The sequence below is a fragment of the Aptenodytes patagonicus genome, chromosome 2, assembly GCF_965638725.1.
Source record: "Aptenodytes patagonicus chromosome 2, bAptPat1.pri.cur, whole genome shotgun sequence".
In the NCBI taxonomy this organism is placed as follows: domain Eukaryota; kingdom Metazoa; phylum Chordata; class Aves; order Sphenisciformes; family Spheniscidae; genus Aptenodytes; species Aptenodytes patagonicus.
Genome location: NC_134950.1, coordinates 137,069,798 through 137,089,608, shown reverse-complemented (window position 1 = coordinate 137,089,608; position 19,811 = coordinate 137,069,798). Strand labels below are relative to the sequence as shown.

Genomic DNA, 19,811 nt, shown 5'->3' with positions numbered 1-19,811 from the left:
TGCTTGCTTGTCAGTATGTAAGTCATCTCATTAATGTGAATTCACACATTAGAGACATAGATACATGCTTCAGAGAATACAAATGTAATCCCATGGGGATGCTGCTGCATCACCACTGGAAGGCTGCAATGGGCTTTTTGATGCAATCCCCATTAATGGGTATAGAAAGTCCAAGGAAACCTCCTTGGAGGTTTTAAGATCGAATTAAAGGCCTGCAGCTGAGAATATTTATTGTTGTGTTCAGCTTCTCAGGGATAGGCTTTCCTGTGAGGTTCCTGGTTCCCGGTCAGTAGGGCTGGAAGGACTGCAGGAACAGCCTGCAATCTGCACTCTGCGTTTCTGTCTGCCGGGAAATGGAAGCAAAAACACACACAAAATTAAAAACTAATGAAAGGAAATATTTCATCTCTACTGCTGGTTCTTTTCCATTTTGCATGCAAAATTTACTTGATTTCAGCTGGGAATCGAACACGTAACAGGCTTCCTCTTACACACTGTAAACAGGAAACACGAATTGTATCAGTGGATGAGCTCTGTAGTCAACTTGGCATCATTTTTCTGTTGCTTTTTCTAGTTAGCAGATGGATTTGATACCAGATCTTTGCATTTACAATGGCTGAGGTCCAGACTGGGCCTGGTGTCGCAGGAGCCCATTTTGTTTGACTGCAGCATTGCTGAAAATATTCGATACGGAGACAACGGTAGGGTGGTTAGTCAGGAGGAAATTGAAGAAGCAGCTAAAGCAGCAAATATTCATACCTTCATTGAAAAACTGCCAGAGGTAAGAGATAGTGATCTTCTCTTCACAGTGAGAATAGATTTTTGGAGTGACATGGGGAAATCTTGGCAATGCTCACTTATGTTGATCAAATTAAAAATAAACATTTTTGTTTCCCTTAATAGGAAAAAATATAGAATTTATGTTTTAAAATGTCGGTGTGTTTCAAGCTTAAAATCCTTGTTAGTTTGTTCAAAAAAAGTCAATGTTCCAATTAATACAGTGGTAGACAAAGCAGAATATGAGGAAAAAAATGCGAGGACACTCTATGTACAAACAGGTCCTCATAATTTTTTTTTATATTTTTTCCTTTGACAGCTGAAACTTCTCAAGTTACTCTGAGAAAGTTTTACTGAATTATTTTAGAAAAAAGAAATTGACTAAGTGCTCTATGTCTAATTGGATGAGCCATAGATAGGGAGCGTTTCTTAACAAATATGAAGGGGCAATAAATCAAAAGTGAATGACATGGCATTTGACCATGCCTGCCAAGAATTTGGTTATAACAAGAAAAAATGTTTTGATAGTTTGTTTTCACTGTAGTTCTGTGTAACTTGAACATGATATAATGATGCTGAAAAAGATTTCATCTTCATTACTACTAATGATGTTTGGGATTCTTTATTCACAAGTGACGCAGGATCGAGTTCTTCATGTATGTGTCAGTAAACGTTAAATCTCTAGTTACTCTTATGATCATATGCTCATGGCCAGATGTCTGTGGACGCTTTACCACCGTATCACTGGTGGTACCATTCAAGACCTATTCCAGTCTTTGGGGAAGTAAATTTTCAGACCAGGTATAAACACATGTGTCTGTATATATAACTGTTTATACTAGAGGTGTTTATAAAACCTTAGCTTTCTTAAAAACACTTGCACTATTCTTTTCTTTCAAGATGGAAATACCTAATCATTTTTATAGTCATGCATAAAACTTTACTTTTCTAATCTTCCTTCTCTAAGAGTATTCACAGGCCTTCTTTTTTTAATTTTTAACATCCAGAAATATAATACCCGGGTGGGTGAGAAAGGAACACAACTTTCTGGAGGTCAGAAACAAAGAATAGCAATTGCCCGTGCTCTGGTTCGTAATCCTGCCATTTTGCTTCTGGATGAAGCTACCTCTGCTCTTGACACAGAAAGTGAAAAGGTGAGTAATGATTATTACGTGAAATATATATCTCTATGTACATGGCTAGCTCCTTCTGTAGAATAAAATCAATGCAAACATGCTGCAAACGCTCAGCTGTGAAACAACAGGGCAGGTGTATCATGGTAGCTTTTCCAGCTGCAAGCTGTGAACTGAACGACACTAGGAAGCTGTGCATATCTACTAAATAAACAAGTAGAAAACCCCAAAACTTTAAGTAGAAAACACCATGGGAAGCTGATACTCTTCAGCTGTCTTCCTATTAGCTGTATTTGATGGTAAATACCGAATCTGTGTTCTGACCCAAAACGGATGCCCAAGAACCCACTTCTCAATGTCTCACGCTCATTTGATCAGTCTCACTGACCTCAGTGAGAAATCGTGTTAAGTAAGGGTGTCTCGTGTATGCACTGACTTGTATATCTATGGGAGATATATTCAGGTGATAACAAAGAGTAAGAAATCAAATGTGATTTGATTCTTCACTTATGACAAGTGAAGGCTCTCCAGGCGCTAACAGCATTTTCACGACATCTGTGTGCAGATCGTCCAGAAAGCTCTCGATAACGCACGGCAAGGTCGAACCTGCATAGTCATTGCTCACCGCCTGACGACCGTACAGACTGCAGACATCATTGCAGTGATCCAGAACGGCAGGGTCGTTGAGCAGGGTACCCACAGCCAGTTACTGGCAAAGGAAGGACACTACTATGCCCTTGTAAATGCACAAGTCTCTAATTAGTACTATTTGCAGATATTTTTTTTCTGGGAAGACATGAAAAGCTTACAGAGAATTAAGGTTGGCTGTGTCTGTGCTGATGGAGCAGGGACTGCGTGTTGCAGCCTGGTTGCTATATCCATTGTAGTCCTTGCCCCACACATCCGTGGGGATGAGCGGTGCATGCCCCAGGGTGGGTCATGGAAGGTGCACGGGTGAGTCCCAGGGGCTGAATCTGCTGGGCATTTGTGGGGATCGCATGATCTGGAGGCAGCCAGACCTGGAGTAGTCTCATCCACACCATGGCTTAGGTGGGGCACCCTGCTCTTGCTGTCCCCCCAAACCCTGGCCCACACCAGGTGCCATAGACAAGGCGGTACCAGAGTATGACAGTGGTTAAGCATCATGGATACGCAGTGAACAGGTGCTTCTGCTTGCCCTGTGGGTTTCTTCACCAGCCAGATGCTGCCATAAAGTCTTCTTAATTAGATAAAGATGACTGTCAATTCTTACTGCTGAATTTCCAAATAAAGGCATTTGAATTAAATTTAGAGAGAAGCGGTTGGATGCGTGGCTTTGTTGGTTTTTTTTTCCCATGTTATGCCACATTTCTAATATTACTGTGCTTCACGCATTTCTTGGAGATTCAATATTCTATTTCAGTCAATAATTGTAATGGTTACAAGCCTTCCATGTAGAGATAAATTGACATAAGAGATACCATTGTTTTGTTCAGCATTTTTCCATTGCTGACCTAACAGAGTTTAATCACTCTTTGCATCCATCAGGGTCATTTCAAAAGTCTTCCAGGGAAGCTAGGATGGCTGCTTTTGGAGTGGACTCACGTCAGCCGTGTAAATAGCTTTTCTTTAGGAAAAAAAATAAAAATAAAAAGTGGTTTTCAATATGGGATCCTTTATTTTGAATAGATGTGGCGCTTAGGGACGTGGTTTAGTGGTGGACTTGGTAGTGTTAGATTAACGGTTGGACTCGATGATCTTAAGGGTCTTTTCCAACCTAAATGGTTCTATGATTCTATGAATAATTTTAAAGATTGTTTTAAGTGTTGGCAAAACTCATTTACGCATGTGCTTTAATAATTGGTTATTCCTCTGATATGTTACTCGAGGTGCTGCAATACATCCTTCAACAGTTGAAGAATATGTACCATGTAGTCAGAGTGACTCAGCAGCCGTTTTTTTTGGCTGGTTAAACTCAATTGCAGCATTTTAATTTTCCAAGGCTTTGCACGTGGCTTTGGGTTAGGATTTATGGCCTGGAGCAACCTGCAGTACTTTATAATTTCCAGATATCTCTGCTCCATTGTAGCAGACAAAACTTACAGTAATGACTACCTCCTTTGCCCATTTCAATTGTTTTCCGGCATCAGGATCCATGAGGGGAATAAAACACACAAAAGAAAACAAATTCTGGTTTCAGCTTTGCCAGAATAAATACAGGCACTCTCCCTCACGCATTTTTTCTCAGGGACTGTTACAAGAGAAGTTATCACTCATTCAGGCACCCCTCTTATGTGACCTCTTCACTTCCTCATGATAGGCAGATACCACAGGAGCTGCTGCTCTCATTACATTCCCCATTATCCAATGCGGGCTCCAGTTAATTCCCTTTTCCCTGTTTTGTTTCTGCACTGGAATTAAAATTACAAGCAGTAGAGATTGATTCTCAGTTTTGAAAATAAAATATCTTCCTCCTTAATCCAGAAAGCTTTTGGGGAAGGAAAGAGTGATTTTTATACTTTTGGGTTAGATGTATATGTGTTTTTCATTACAATTATAATGAATAATAAATTTTTGTAATATTACAATTCATTACACTCTATTGCAGTAACAATTAAGTAAGATGAAGTAAAAATGGGAAATTAGTTTCAATATATAAATGGAGGAGATAACCATTACGCTAAGGCTCTGTAACATAATGAATCATCTAACATCTGGGGCTAGTTAATGGAGCATCTTTGTGGAAAATACTGCATTCACATCCATGCAGATAACGGAGAAGAATCCAAAATGTGCTTACTTCCCACCAGCTTGGAATTATTTAGTAGCACAGGGGCAAGAGGAATGAGGAAATATGCACTATTTGACCTGGAAGGTGCTGAAAGAGCTGCAGCATGGTCAGCCTAGAAAAATAAGTTCCGTGACTTGTGTTTCCCCTTATTTGCTCTTTCAGAGGTCAACATTACCTACCATGGAAAGAAAAGTGACTACACTTGCATCCTTTTTGGCATGTTCCTCACCTTTGTTTACATAGAGCATTCTCACGCTGCAATAGCTGGACAGACTCAGTACCAGCTATGTATGCTAAGGATAAACAGATAAAGGTCTTGAAGTAAGACGCTTGGCAGCACTGTGTCACATTGTTCCTTATAGAAAGGTAGGCGTGGGTTTTGGTCAGGGCCAGAAGGAGCAGGTGCCGATGTGATGGAGGGAGCGTGTGTGCACCGCTCTGGGCTGTGGCAGCCAAGTGAGGAAAGAGCAGTGCCAGACAGATGTGCCTCGGGAACATCCTCTGCTCTTACATGATTAAAAAGGGAAAAGAGAAAACGCAGTTGAAGTAAATAGCGTTGATTTACTTAAGTTCACAAGTGAGATATTATGCAATGTAAGAACACACTTTACTGATTTATTTCAATACAGACATACTAAAAGCCATTCATATCACAGCCCTGTTTTAAAGATCAGCTGCAGACCTGAGAAAAACACCAGACAAAAGCAAGTCCTACCCAACACAAAAGAGATGGTGAGCAAGCAAACGGAGCAAAGTCCCAAAGATCTGTAAGAATGACAAAAAAGTGCACTACTGCATGCCTGCTAAAAGACAGACTGAGCGGGATGACTTTACTGACTCCGTGAGATATAAATAGATTAATGTGCTCAGCCTGTAGGCACTAATAACAAACTCTATGCTCTGATGGTTTACTTCAGACCAGCCAAGTCACCTTCCCAGCTGGATATGCCCATAGAGCTTGCAGACTGGCTGTGCTCCGATTAAAAGCAGACCTAAATTCAGAGATAAATGCATGTTAAAAGCACTTTTTCAGCACCAAACCCTAGACTGATATAGAGATCAAAAGAATTAGCTCTGACAGAAAAGAAAAGCCTATGAGGACGCATCTTAAAAGCAGGGGATTTGTTGGCCCCATCACACTCTGTCCTGTGTTGCCATCTACCCCAGGTGTCAGAGATAAAAAAAGACTTCCCTTATCCCTGCCCAGGCAGGGGCTAGTGTTCTCCAAACACACCCACAATATGGTGAGTCGCTGCTGGTGTCACTGGGGACCTCACCCGTAAGATAACTGCCATGAGGATAGTGATGAAGGAAACACATCAGCCCATACTTGTCAAGGAACACCAAATGCCTTGTTCATGACTAGATGAGAAGCACTTAGCCCACACACTTTCTTTATGCCAGCACTGATCTAAGCCTCCTAGGGAATTATTAAGGTATGATGTCCCAAAAAAGAGAGCGAAGACTTCAGAGAAGGCATTCATAAGGCATTTTGGACAAAGAATCGAGTGTTTCTTAACCACTTGACTCCGTTGTAGTATCATACATAGCTGTTAAATTTTATTAAAACTTTGCGATCAGTAGTCTAGTTAAAATGTTAATTACTAATGCAGTCTGAAGCCCCAGAGATGGGAGAAGTAGTTGACGGAAGCATGTGAACTAGAGGGCACAGGACCCAGTTATCTTTATGGCCTCAAAAAGTTAATTGTCCTCTTGTTTGTATGAGCATTGGAGTGCACCAGTCCCAGTGGGTGATGTTTCCCATTCCTGGATGTGCTATTTCGGTTTGAAATACCTGTCGGCAATTCAGGAATAACGCTGTTTGCAAGACAGTAAATGAATATAATGTTTATCATCACGTGTTTTTTCCCAGATATCTACTTTCCTCTGCAGCCTATAAAATTTCAATTTATATTCATCTAAAACCTGTAAAGTAAGCAACCTCATAAAGAAGTTAATTAATAATGCTGGTTGTATGGCAAGAAAGACAGCTTTCATTAAAATTACAATTCACAACCCTTGTACTTTTAGAAACGATCTTTTTTTGAGAAGGGGGGAGAAAAGAACAATTGGAGGTTTTTTAGGGTCAGCTGAAATACTACATCAATGTGTCTTTCTATTTTTTTTTTACCTGGATTAGATTTATGAGTTTAATTAAAATTTGAGAGTTTGCAAAATTCCACTACGGAATCTGTGGCAGGCAATACCTCACCTGTCCTTTCTTGGCTACCGTCAACACACATTGTACCGCTGACTTTACACTTACGTGTTTGCAGGTGGCAATGTGTCTGGCTGAGGGAGAGTTCGCAGGGCTCTTGTCCTACGGAGCTCTAGGAAATTCCTGTCACACTTGGGAGCGGGCCTATTTAAATGTTAATGGTCTGTGATTTCACCTAATTAGTAAGGGAAATGTTAAGAAACTATGCGGGATCGTTAAGGTCTGCTCACCTGACGTTGCTTGAGGGTTTGAAGAGAAACTGCTCTCCTGGACTGTGTCTGCTCTAGGAAAATAGCTACCCTTGTAACACTGGTAAAAAAAAGCCAGACCTTGATCTGCTAGATCCTACCATACAGATATCAGTAGGACAGCTGATAACCTAGTGCCGATGGAGTTTGGATTTCAAGGGTTAAGTATCTTCCCTGGGTGAGGCTTGTGCCTCCCCTTCCGTGAAGAAGTGTTTTGTCACAGCAGTGCTCCAGCTCTGCCTGCATTTAGGGCTCACCCGCTGCCTGCTACCACGGGCGCTCTACCCAGGGAACTCATTTTTTCTAAGGAGAAACAACCAAAAGCAGAAGAGTTCAGTTTCTCTCGAGCCATGGTTGTGTCTTGCTGAAGGAGGAAATAAAGTGACAGCTTTTTCAAGGTTTTTCCAAGCTCTTCTGTTTGCAAACGGACTTGGATTATACTGAAGAACTGGCTTGGCAGTCATTACAGCTATATCCAAACTGTACATGACCTGGTCAAGACAGTGAGTGAAAGTCAGTGCATTATTTGACCTCTTTCCCTGTATCCATACTACTGTATGTAGGACAAACGACTTCTGTAAAATACACCTTCTCCATGTCTGAGACGTTAGGGTGTTTCTAAGATCTTCAACATAGTTAGGCAAGAAGAGAAATAGCTAGGCAATGAGGCCACAAACTGCATATATGTATTTTCTTCTTGTAAAATATACCTGAGGGGCTTATTTTGTTAAGTTCGGATCCTTAGGTACTTTTAAAGGACTGACAGTTTTCTATGCAAAGGTAGAAGAATCCAGTTGCCTTGCTATTCTTTACCAGCCTCCAGCTGCCCTATATATAAGCCTTACCACAGATTGCCCATCACCCTGGTATTTTCTAGGGTTATAGCTCTCCCTGACTGTTCCCTTCTGGTTGCCTGGGCTGCTTTTCCTCCTCAAGCACCTTCCCTAGTACACACAGCAGATGCTGCACCATGTGATCCGATGCAAAAGGACAGACAGAGACGAGAGGGGAAGTGCCAAAAGCAATAGGGATGCAAAAGGATTACTTTCTAAAATTAACAAAAATTTCTCAGCAGAAGAGTGGTCATTGCTCTCAGTAAGTGAATCATTTACACTGGATTGCTTCCATCTGCCTCTGTGCTGTGCTTTGTCATCTAGACTGCGGGCAGCTCTTATCTACCTGAGACCTTAGCAGTCACCTTCTCATTTTAGCATTTATTGCCTACCTGGCTCATCAGCAGTTATGTCCAGAAACTATTTTCTGAAGCGTGTCTTTCCATCTGGAAATAATAATTTGCTGTGCCCTTAGGGAAGCTCACACATCCGCTCGAGTTATCCCCAGCCTGTCCAACGACATCAGTATCACATGCTCCAAAGCAAACTCGCTAAGCCTTCCTGTAATTCTCCTGAAGATGCCAATCTTTATTTTACTGAATGCTTTCACAGAAAGATATTTTAAAGTCGTGTTAGCTCAACAAATAGATTTTGTGGACTTGTTTGAATTGACCGCTATGTATTTCCTTGCTCTGCTGCTGCCGTAGGAGTAACATCCTCATTTCTTTCTAATCATTATGAACATCGTCTGTGACTACTGCCTTCTCCTATATAGTCCAAAGAAAAAACATCTTGCAGTTAACCACCACTAGAATAGTTCCTTTTGTTACGGTCCTTGAGGTTTGAAAGAATGACCTGAATACGTCTATTTTTGTGGAAATAATTGTTCAAGTTCACCCCTAGTTGCAAAAGGCTATCCTCACTATTTGATCCACCACGGGCAGCATTCCTGGAGAACCCACACGGTATTCTATGAAGAGGGAAACAAGAGGGAAACGGGCACTGCAGTGGGACACTTACCACTCAACTTCAGACATTTAGGGCTGAAGCAATCAATCAGATTGCCTTTAAAGCACTCTAGGATATGACTCATCTGCTTCCAGATGTCTGTCTGAGCGTACCGTGAACTACCCCAGGGAAGTGCCTATTTCTTACCATAAATATAAATGGGGAGTCTCGGTTTTCATTCAGATTATACATTTACATTAGGTGAAGAGAGTTCCACTCCGAATGTTTGATCTTTCTTAAAGAGATTGCTAGGTTAGCTTATCAGTCCTGCAAATAATTTTTGGAGGTCCTGACCAGAAAGGCGCTGGGGAGCACACTCTTCCAGACAAGGAGTACTTTGAGGAAGAGGAAGGGCCTCTGCAGCACAGGAGGGTGAAGTCTCTTCGTCTAGGTATTAGCAGTGCAAGAAGGTTGGAGTGAAGGACAAACGTTCAGGCAACAGGAATTGTTTATCCTGACTGTGTAAGATGGAAAAGAAATTTACAAATTGCAGAAGCATCCAAAACGGCTTACAATAATGAGTGAATTAGCAGAATCTGGATTTTTTTTCCCTCTCGGATGGCATGAGGGGAATTTGAAACAAGGAGTTAACATTTTCAGGGATCAAAATAAACGGTGTCTCTGACAATCCCACACATTGCCTGTTTTTTATGAAACCACACTTAAAATGGTAAGTGGAGTTCCCATTTTCACATCTGCTATTCATATGAACATACACCTGGCAATGTAGTGTGTGTGTTGCTTCAAAGGAAACTCAACCAAACAATTATCACTTTATGCAGCACTAATGGTCTCGGTTATAAACCCAGTACATGTGTTTTATTTACTGTAAATGAAATGTATATCAGCAACACTGAATATGAAAATGAAATTTTAATGGGCCGCTTTTATGATGTTAGAGCAACGTGAAGAGACATCTGTAATGTGATTTACTTTTTAATATTCAGTAATGAAGTTTTAGTTGGAATAAATATGGTTCCCAATAAAGACTCACATGACTGTTTTCTTCAATTTCTTATTTCACACATACTTGGAGACCTGGAGCAACTTTTTCCATGAATTTATGCCAATCCTTTTGGGACTCTTCCAATGTTATGTTTTAATGTTTTCTTTCTCTCTCTCTTTTTTTTTTTTGGTATATCTTAGTACCGTGCTATAATTATTTTGCACTTATACATTTAGTTGCACAGTGTGATAATGTATATTGATTCTGATAAATTTGTCTGCATCCACCACCGTTAAATAATCTTTGCCTCTATCACTCACAAATAAACAGTTATGGATGTGCTTTTTCTGTGAGAAAATGTCTAATCTGCCCCATTTATGGAAGAGAGGAAAGCATACACTTTGCAATATATATGAGTATACTTAAATGGATATATAGTTTTAGATTTATAAAATATATGTTTGTATATATTTAAATACATTAGAGATTGCTTCATGATGAGAAGTTTGGAAAGAATCCAAGCAAAAATTCGAATGAATCATGGGAAAATTCCATTTGCTTTCAGCATTTTAGTTCAATCTTGCAGAGTCAAAAGTAGTTTTTTCTTCTGACAGTCACCAAGCTTTGATGATGCAATTTCTCTTTTCAGCTTAGTCAGACACTTAAGCCATCACTCTTGACTCACGTACTGCACTTGCCCCCATGATTTTAGCTACTCACACATATTTATTCCATTTTTCAGTAGATAAATCTTTGTTAGCTTTTATGTCTAGGCCTTTTAGCCATACCTCCTGGGAAAGCAATTAAAGTCCTTGCACTTGAAAAGCCCAGACAGCTCACGCTATGAAAGCAGCAGCAGGTCTGTCCAGACCCCAGAAGCTGCCCCCTGGCTTCCACGAGAGATGGTTTTATGAAAAGCTACACAACCCAAACCAGCTTCTGCGAAAACACTTCTTACAGCAAAATTAAACCTCTCCTCGTCTCGCTGCTTTGCCAGAGACTTGCTTTCTTCCAGAAAGTATAGCTTTCCTGTGAAGGCTTCGTATTTTCGTTCTCCCCCCAGCCATCCCACAGTTGCACGTTGTTTGCAGAAAAACACAGGGGCAGCGGTGCCCCGCTGCTGCTCTGAACCCCAGTCACTGCTAAGAAAATGCTCAGCACAGAAGGCGCCTAGAAGTGCCACCCGCCATGGGCCAACACCCCCACGCTGAGTGTCCTTAAAATCTATCTCGAGCCACCAGGAGCACAGCTTATCCCACCCTAGTCATCATTGCATAGTTACTGCCAAGCGTCAGTAAAGAACTGTATTATGTGGGTGACATTTAAAACGCGTTTCGTTAAAGTTCAGCTTTTGCCATGACTTCTTCAGCTTGTTTTCATCTTTATGGGGAGTATTGTACATCTAAAAATGTATTTTATCCTCTTTCCTGGTAAGTACACTCAATCATAATGCCACCAGGACTGGCACATTCACATAAATATTTGCATGTGTTTATAATAAACTTGTGCTAACACAAGTCATATTTAAACTGAGTCTCGGGTTTTTTAATAAAAAAACCCAAAAGCACAAGCAAAAGAAAACAGGCATCAATAAATGTTTTTTAATGTTGCATATAACAGGTTGTGTTATTTGATTATGTGTGATTTGTGATTAACAGAATATTGTTAAAAACTACTGCATAATATATAGACTTTTTTACATCAGCAGTTCTATTTGTTTTCCCCAAAATCTGATGGAATTTCCTTCATGCCTCCTCATTTCTTCTCAGATTGCCCCACATATTAAGCAATGTCTCAGCTGCAACCACTGCCACAGAGAAAGAAACTAAGCCACCCGGGTAGCTCCGTCCTCCACTAAGACTAGCAAGGGCCCACTTGGTGAGACCGTATTACTTGAGATAATGTTTCCCTGGAAACAGAGGTACACAAAAAGTGGCTTGCTGTGTTTCATTTACTGGCAGGGGGAAATAAAGATGGCCAGATCGACTGTTAGAACTGGAAATGTCTGGGAACTTCAAGTACTAAGATGCACTTATGCGTGTAACCCCAGTTTGATGACAAGTCAAAGCCAGAAGGGGCTTTGCTATAATTGTTACCATATTTATTATTTAGACAATTGCCTCTAAAATGTGCCAGCTTCTTTCTGACGAGGCGGAGAGAATCCTGTCCCCAAATGAGATCAGTCTAGGAAAAAATAAAACAGGAAAAAAACCCAAACCTTAAACACTTGAAGTTCATGGTTAGATCAATACACACAAGCAGAAACATCTCCAAATCTTTCTTCAGGACTCTGCACTATTTTAACCTTCCAAAAAACTTGGGAACCATTAAAGGTTGAATTGAATGATAGTCAGATGTGTGTGTTTTCTGGAATTATTTCATGAGGCTCGAGGGGTAAAAGATGTTCTACAAGGACATTAGCCAGACAACTTTCATGTGGCCTTCCGTTTTTCAGCTCATCACATTCACTTGTCCTATCTTGCTTCAGATTAAATGGCAAACTTGTCAAGAGAGGGGGAGGTATTTCCCCAAGTTGTTTACGAAATGACTAGCACCATTCAGCTTCGGTCCTGCCTGAATACTTTCAAGCACATGAAACACAAAAAAAAAGTGTCTCAAACAAAGAAGTCCTACACATGAAAAGGGTAAGTAAACTCCAGAAGTGGTGAGTAATGATGCTACAGGAAACTAACAGAAGACAGAGGATTTCTGTCGGGTATGGTTGCTCTGAGTGATTAGTAGTAGAGATTTCAAAAGGTCATATTTTTCTAAGAAGCCTCATTATGCTCAGATCACAAGACAGGGGATTTTCTCCATCCAGCGACAGCCGATATACGCAATCTGTCCACCTAGTCCCAGGTTTCGAAGCATGAGCGTCCTTCACAGCCTCCCGAGACCGCACCAAGAGAGCCTTGAGAAGACAACAGGGAGGAGAGTTTTATCTGCAGGACAGGTTACTTTGTTAGATACACCAGGATCAGTGCCAGGATGTGTATCACAAGGTCTCCAAAACCAGCCCAGGGTCTTACCTGACACTGTTAATTCTGCCATGGCAAGTTCTTCCATAGCAAATTGCAATTGCAAAGCCATTGCAAAGACATTCTGCCCCAAATTTTTTTGGGGGAAGCTAGAATGAAAATGCATTCACTAAAAAATTATTTCAGCTGAGCCAAATATTTTGAACATTTTGTTCAAGCAGAAACTGGATATATGGTTTCTGTTCTTAAAATTCTTGATTAGAAATAATTTGTGCACATAAAAATATTTTTTTTGTTCTAGAAATGTTGAGATGAAGAGCTTCAACCTTCTCAGCAATTTTTTGTGGCTAAAAGCATTTTCCAAATTTAGCTGTGAACAGTTTTAGCTAACCTCTGCTGGCCTTTTTATTGAATAAACTATACATCCAAAGCCAATTACCCGGTCCTGTTTCTAACAGACTTGAGATACAACTCCAGCAGGAGACTTCTGTGACAAGGAGAACCTGCTGGGGAAAGGAGGCTGAGGAGATGAAAAACAGGTTAATTAAAAAAAAAAAAGGTTATTTATTTTCTGGCTATGCTCCGTAGTGCATCGCATAGTGCCATCGCACACCCTGCGTGAGACTGCTCTGTCCCTAGCTGTGCCTGCCTCATCTGGGGTTTGGCTTAATAACCTGGGCCAGGGAGGAAAGTGCTTGAAAAGCCCCGCTTGCACTGGGGCTGGGCTGGGGCCACAGCATCTGAAGTTGGCAGCGGGAAGAGCTTGTGCACCTTGCAGAGCCCTTCTCGTTGAGCTGAGCCACAGAGCGCCTGGCACCCTGACGGTCACCCCACCTAACGCTCACCAGGTTGCTGGGGCAGGACCGGAAAGAAAGATTAATGGAAAATGGATGGAGACAGATGTGTGGAAGAGGAAAGGGAGGACGATGATGGGAAGCCACAGCTTCTGCTCCCCCGTGCTTTGTCCAGTGCTACCCCAGCCTCTGGCTGTGGCAGCTGACAACCGCAGCCCAGGATGGGCGCTATGCCTCTCCCAGCGCTCACCCCACAAACGCTCGTTTCAGCGTGATGAGGATGGCCCTGCTGCTCTGCACCTGCCCAGCACGGCCACCACCTGCACTGCCCCAGCAGATCCCCTGAACTGCTGCAGGGGATGTCCCAGGTAGGACACCCCTTCCACCCCCCTTCTCCCACGGGAGACAGCTGGGGTCCAGGGCTGCTAGTAGTGCCCTGTATGGGCCTTCTGAGCGAGCCTTGCCCCTCGGATGTTCTTGCTCGTGGGACAAATTGGGTCCGGAGGAGAAAGAAGAGGTGTCATCTATGTTTTCATCCATATTTGGTTTGATTACCTGATTTTAACATTTTTACTGTTAAAAAAAACCAACACCCAACTTGCTAGTATTAAATAAAAAGCCACTCTTCCTCCTTCCTTAATACATGCCCATAAAACTCTGAGAGCTTTTTAATGCTTCAACAGACAGTTGAAAATATTTTTAAGTTGCCATAAATCAAGATGGTTTTAGCCAAAATAGATCTTGAGCAATGTTTTCATGAGAAATTCTCTGGATCCCCAATGCAGGAAATGTCTGAGATTCCTGAGGAAGAGCGGTATTAGCAGGGCAAGGTGATGATACTCAGTCTGTACCTCCAGCTTTCATTACTGGGATGACAAAGGTTTCAAGGCAGCTAAAGTTTGAGGTATTCTGGCTTTTGACATAAGTTTAGTAGCTCACATGCTCCAAGAATTAAATTCTAATAATTTGCCAGAAATGGTTTTTCATTGGGACAGAGTAAAGGGGGATTGGAAATAATAGCCCTGATTTAAATCCTCATATATTTTTCCCTTTTTTTTTTTTAAGTATATACCTTGCAAGTTGTATATGATATGATTGGGGAAGGAGAGGAAATGAAAAAAAAATGCAGGAGGACAAAACAAAACCTTCTTACCAGTTGGACCCTTCTGTGTAATTTACAAGGCAAATTCCTCAGGTCAGAGTCTCATCCATGGGGATTTTCCACTTTCCCACTCTTGAGGAGTGCAAAGGCTATTGCACATCAGCACACACTGACACCCACGGAGAACCGAACCGTCTGATAAGAGATTGCTTTTGTTTCCCTCAAGCTCCCACGAAGGTACTCAGCGCACAGACCAGTATTTGTATTACGCAGTGAAGGGAAGGATTTAGGCCAAAAGAAGCTGGCAGCCATGGCTTTTTAATGAGCCATGTGCTGACAGGCCTGGTTGTGAGCTGTTACAGATGTGCGCCGGACAGTCTAATGAGATGCAGGAAATTCAGGAGGCCAAAAACCCTCTTTGGATTTTCTGGTTACGCTGGTAGGATCAAAACCGCTTGTGTTCTACCTGGCATCACCGCGCAAGGGATATGCTCGATGTCCTTAATAAAAACATTACCATTTGGGGTAAAGGCACTGATGCACATTGATTGCCATAAGGGGGAATAAAAGAGGGGATGAGTCATTAGCCAAGAATGAGAGCATAGGCAGGACAGGATCCTGAAGTGGCACATTAATTATAGCAACGTTTTCTGTGATTCCCCTGCTATGTAACCAGAGATGCAGGAGCATGAGAGGGGGCTGCAGAGTGAAAGGAGATGGCCAGGATGAATGATCTGGCAAGTAATGGAAAGCAAATCCCTGGTGAGAGAATAAAACCCCCTGAAAAGCTCTCCTCCCCGCAAAGCGGAGTCTCCAGCTGATGCGTCCGGCGATGAAGAGGCGCCTTTTCCCGGTGCTTTAACAGAGGAGTGTTCTGGTATTTCTCTCGGAGCATGAGTCAGACACAGGGGTTGCCAAAAAGCCGTGCCAAGCCCTGCTCTTGGTTGTATGGGCCCACAACAACACGGCACGTGAGCAGGTATTATCTCAGCGCCAGCTGAGACACTGGACTGGCTGTGGGCTGCCATGTGCGGCTCCTCGGTTTCACCTTTGTTATCTCTGTGAAGTCTGATTATCAGCTCTGTTGCAGATGGTATTGCTGATTGCCAGGCCTGCAAATTCAAACAGATCAATGGTAAAGGTCTGCTTTAATCGTTATGTGACAGATAAAACTTACTTTTTACAATCTAGCTGATGAAGCACTAGGCAGTGGATGCCCCAGTTTACTTGTCCTGTGTCATATGGACAGGCTTATATATAAAAAAACATAGACAAGAGTCTATGAAACAAAATAGGACACACATACAGTCCCTTCCCAGCACAGCTAGGCCAGATAGCGTTTGCTAGAACTATAAAGCTACATAAGATATGCAACAGTGACATCTATTGGCACACAAACTTTTTACAGATCCCTGCTTGTTTATTCTCCTGCAATATTTTTAGCTGCCTTAGCAATGCTATGAGTGTGCATCGCATGCTGTTGCGATAGCATGCTGCCGATCTCGAGCACAGGCCCTGCAAGCTGGCAGAGCTGCTAGGTAAAGAGCCTCTTGGATAACTTGCCCTTAAGGTGCAAATAAATTTAGTCTCAACTATGAACAGTCTTTTCTCTTTGCACAGTACAAACTGCAGATAGTCCATGCTTCTGCAATCCCCACTAACAGTGGACTCCCTCTTTTTTTATTAAAAAAAAAAAAAGACATTTCCACTTGTGTAAACCTTCATTTGTAGCAAAAACATTGTCTTGTGACATGTTAGCTTGGGGGGAGAGGGGAAAGAGACTTCACCACAAGAATTTCTACTCTCTTGGGAACCCAGTGATTCTCCAAGGCAAAAACAGGTAGAAGCAAGACTGCTGGTAAAACTATTTCTTCTTTTTGGCTGTAAAGTCCTTGAGGCTGTGTGTTAAGTCCAGCCCCAGGTGACTATAGGGATCTTCAAGCTCCAGATTTCCCAGCCCACGAGGCAATTGCAGAGTTATGAGTTTTGGAAGTCCTGGGTTAGTGTTTTTATATCACTTGACTTGCCAGACCCATCTCTTTCAATTTGACAAAATTTACACCACCGGAGTAACTTTCCTGAGGAAGGCAACTAATTCTCCTCAGAGCCCCAGAGAGTTTTGCAGTCAGTTCCTCTGCTGCATCTATTTTTCAACAAGCCTGTGCATTGGGAGGGTAAGTGAGAAGCTGTCAAGGAACTAGCTAACATGGGGGCATTAGAGACTTTATCACCTTCTCCTTGCCTGACTGTGAACAATAAACAGGTGGGTTTACTCCCTTTTTTATTCGCCATTACAGTGCACTCTCATCTTTTCTGATTTGGGGTGGCATGGTTTAAGTGTTTGGAGGTTTGCTTCTAACGAAAGCTGCCTGCTTACTGTGTGGCCAAAATAATTATTTTAGCTGAGTGTGTGGTTCAATAACTGTTATTAACTCCCGGAGATCTTTCACTATTTCCATAATTATACCTGAAACTGTGTAGTTCAATGCAAGAGGATAAACTGAGTTCCTGGAATACAGTGTGCTCAAGTATTTCAAGAGCATTGTTAAGTTAAGTTTAATCTCCAATTTTGTTAGGTTTTTTCAGTTTTTTAAGCCTTCTTTCAGTGAAACTATTTCTGATTACTTCAGTTGCAAGCAATTTACCATGTGGCTCTGAAGAGATGGGGAAAAGCTTAAAGGACAAGGTATTTTAACCAAGAGACATTTCTTTGCTTTCCTTGTCCCATCAGAGAAACCTGGGAAAAAAGAGAAGAGATCCTATAAAATTGATTTTAAAGTGGATTTTCATTTCTATTTTACCTGTTTATTGTAATAAGGTGGTGTCTAGTCAAGTTTTATTGTATGAATGAGTTTTGAACTTTCTCACATCTAAATCAGCTATCTGTAAAGAAACCTAAGCTGAGTAAGATCGCACATTGTGATCATTATGAAATCTTGTGTAACAAAAGCAAAGGAAGGGACTGTGAGGAGACTGGGTTTCCGTTGTGGTCGTAGTCACTGCTGTTGCCCAAGGAGAAGTGGCAGCTGATGCATTCACTGCTAATGACTAAGAAAATAGAGCGCAAGCAGAGACAAATGCTGCCTCTAGAAGAAGAAAGTAGCTTTCCAACATAGCAATGCAAGAAAATCCCCAGTAAGCAGTCAGGTCGGTAAACCTGCGGCATCAGAGCTATCCTGGGTGAACAGTTTTACGTATGCAGTACATGATAATGCCCCCAGGGTTACAAGGTTGTCCCTCTTTTCATGAGTAATCATCCTGCTAGGTGTCATTCTCACTAAGGAGGCCCTGGAGCCAGAGCTGAAGACAAGGGAAAGCAAATTCACAGATGTTTTCACAAAGCTTCATTCCCTTCTTCCTTTTTTTAATTTTTAAAATTAAAATATCACTTTTATCTGAGTGTTTTCTCCAGCTCTCATATATTGGTTGTATTTGTGAATCCAGACATGCGGGTTTGAAAGGTATCTCCAAGCTGGAGGCACTTGATCCTGATTATAAACTGAGTCACTGTTTTAGGAGCTAAAACGATACATACAGGTTAGATGATCGGTCACTATGACGCAAAGGGAAGAAACCAGAGTCAGAAGGGTACATGGCAAATGACCTATATTTCTGTATAAAATGTCAGTCTAATTGCAATACTTTCTTCATCAGTTCTGCAGATAAGCTTGGCTTTTTAAAGTCTCTGCAACTGTCTGGCTGCGGAGCCAATTTGCTGGGGTTCAGAAAAGCACTTCATGTCTCCTCCCTAGCTTCTTTTTCACCCGTGTGTCCTTTCTTGAATAAAGCTGGCCAGCAGACCGTTGCACGGAGAGCCATCAACCAAAGCATCCAGTCACCAGCATAAGGGTTAGGGGGACCAGCCAGTGAAAGAATTGTTAAAGCAATATTAACATGGAGACAAATATGAGAAAAAAACCAACACAATAAAAGGGTAGACCAACAGCTTTTCTACTTTGCTCCAAACTTAGCTTGGTGTCTTTTCCTGGGGTATCAAAACTAGTTTGAGCTTGGACTTGGGAAGAAGCCCTTATCTGGCGTTTTGTCCCTAAAACAAAGGCCTGACAGATACTGACACTTGTGATGAATTTGGAGAGCTGGCATGGACACCCATGGCTTGAAGATGGACAACGTTATGGCAAGGAGAAACGTACACGCACAGGGCTTTTTTTTTTTTTAATTACTTAGCTTTTTCCAATATGTTCTGCAAAGAATGTGCTTTGACAGGACTGAAACACAAGGTCCCCCTCTAGCAATGCTCACCCACATGTTTTGCTGAGATCAAAGCAAATTGCAGAAGAAATGTCCTAAACAAAAAGCCTATTCCAAAATGCATCATGTCTTTCCATAATCCAAGTACAACAACTTTCATAATTCTGGAGAGAAAAGGCTTGTCATTTAAAAATAAATTATTATATTGTTTCAGACAAACATCTTCCTGCTCCAAGCTCCATGCTGTCCTCAGGCACATTTTCCCCATCATCTAAAACTTTCTGTTAAAGTAGGAAGCTGATTTTTATGGTGCATGGCCGTAAGTTTTACATTCACTTTTGGCAGAAGGGGAATGTTTATTTCCATCAGAAATCATCTCTTGTAAATGCACTAAGCCATAGGAAAAAAAAAAGGTGTGAATCCAGAAAAGCTTCTGTATAAAATTGAGAAGCTATCCCACTGAACTTATGTTTTGGCAAACTATTGATTATATGCTCAGGGCCAAACATCTCGCCAAGAAACACAGATCAGATGCTAATAAGAAAATCCTGTCAACATATCGATTGGAGAGTTGCCAGAATTTTCAAATGTTGTATGAGTCAAGAGTATTAATCTTGGGGAAAGGAAAGGTCTGGGTGGAATCTGTTCAGAAAAGAAATATCATTTGTTGGTATTTTAAAGGGAAAATACAAAAAGACAGTAATGTTCATAAACAAGAGCCTAAAGCAAGTCTGTAAGCATGCAATTACACAAAATGGAAAAACTGATCACAGCGCTCTTTTTCAACAAGTT

The 19,811-nt window shown here is 41.5% G+C and overlaps 1 protein-coding gene across 7 annotated transcripts in view; it reads left to right on the top strand.

Moving 5' to 3' along the window:
• Positions 1–5,384, top strand: part of ABCB5 (ATP binding cassette subfamily B member 5) — a 38,418-nt gene extending 33,034 nt beyond the window's left edge. For all 7 annotated transcript variants that reach the window (XM_076331362.1, XM_076331359.1, XM_076331363.1 and 4 more), the window contains 3 exons: positions 575–781; positions 1,785–1,931; positions 2,476–5,384. In XM_076331362.1, the coding sequence (XP_076187477.1) occupies positions 575–781; positions 1,785–1,931; positions 2,476–2,673 (552 nt within the window). In that variant the 3' untranslated portion in view covers positions 2,674–5,384. The remainder of the gene's footprint in view (positions 1–574; positions 782–1,784; positions 1,932–2,475) is intronic.
• Positions 5,385–19,811: the final 14,427 nt, after the last annotated feature.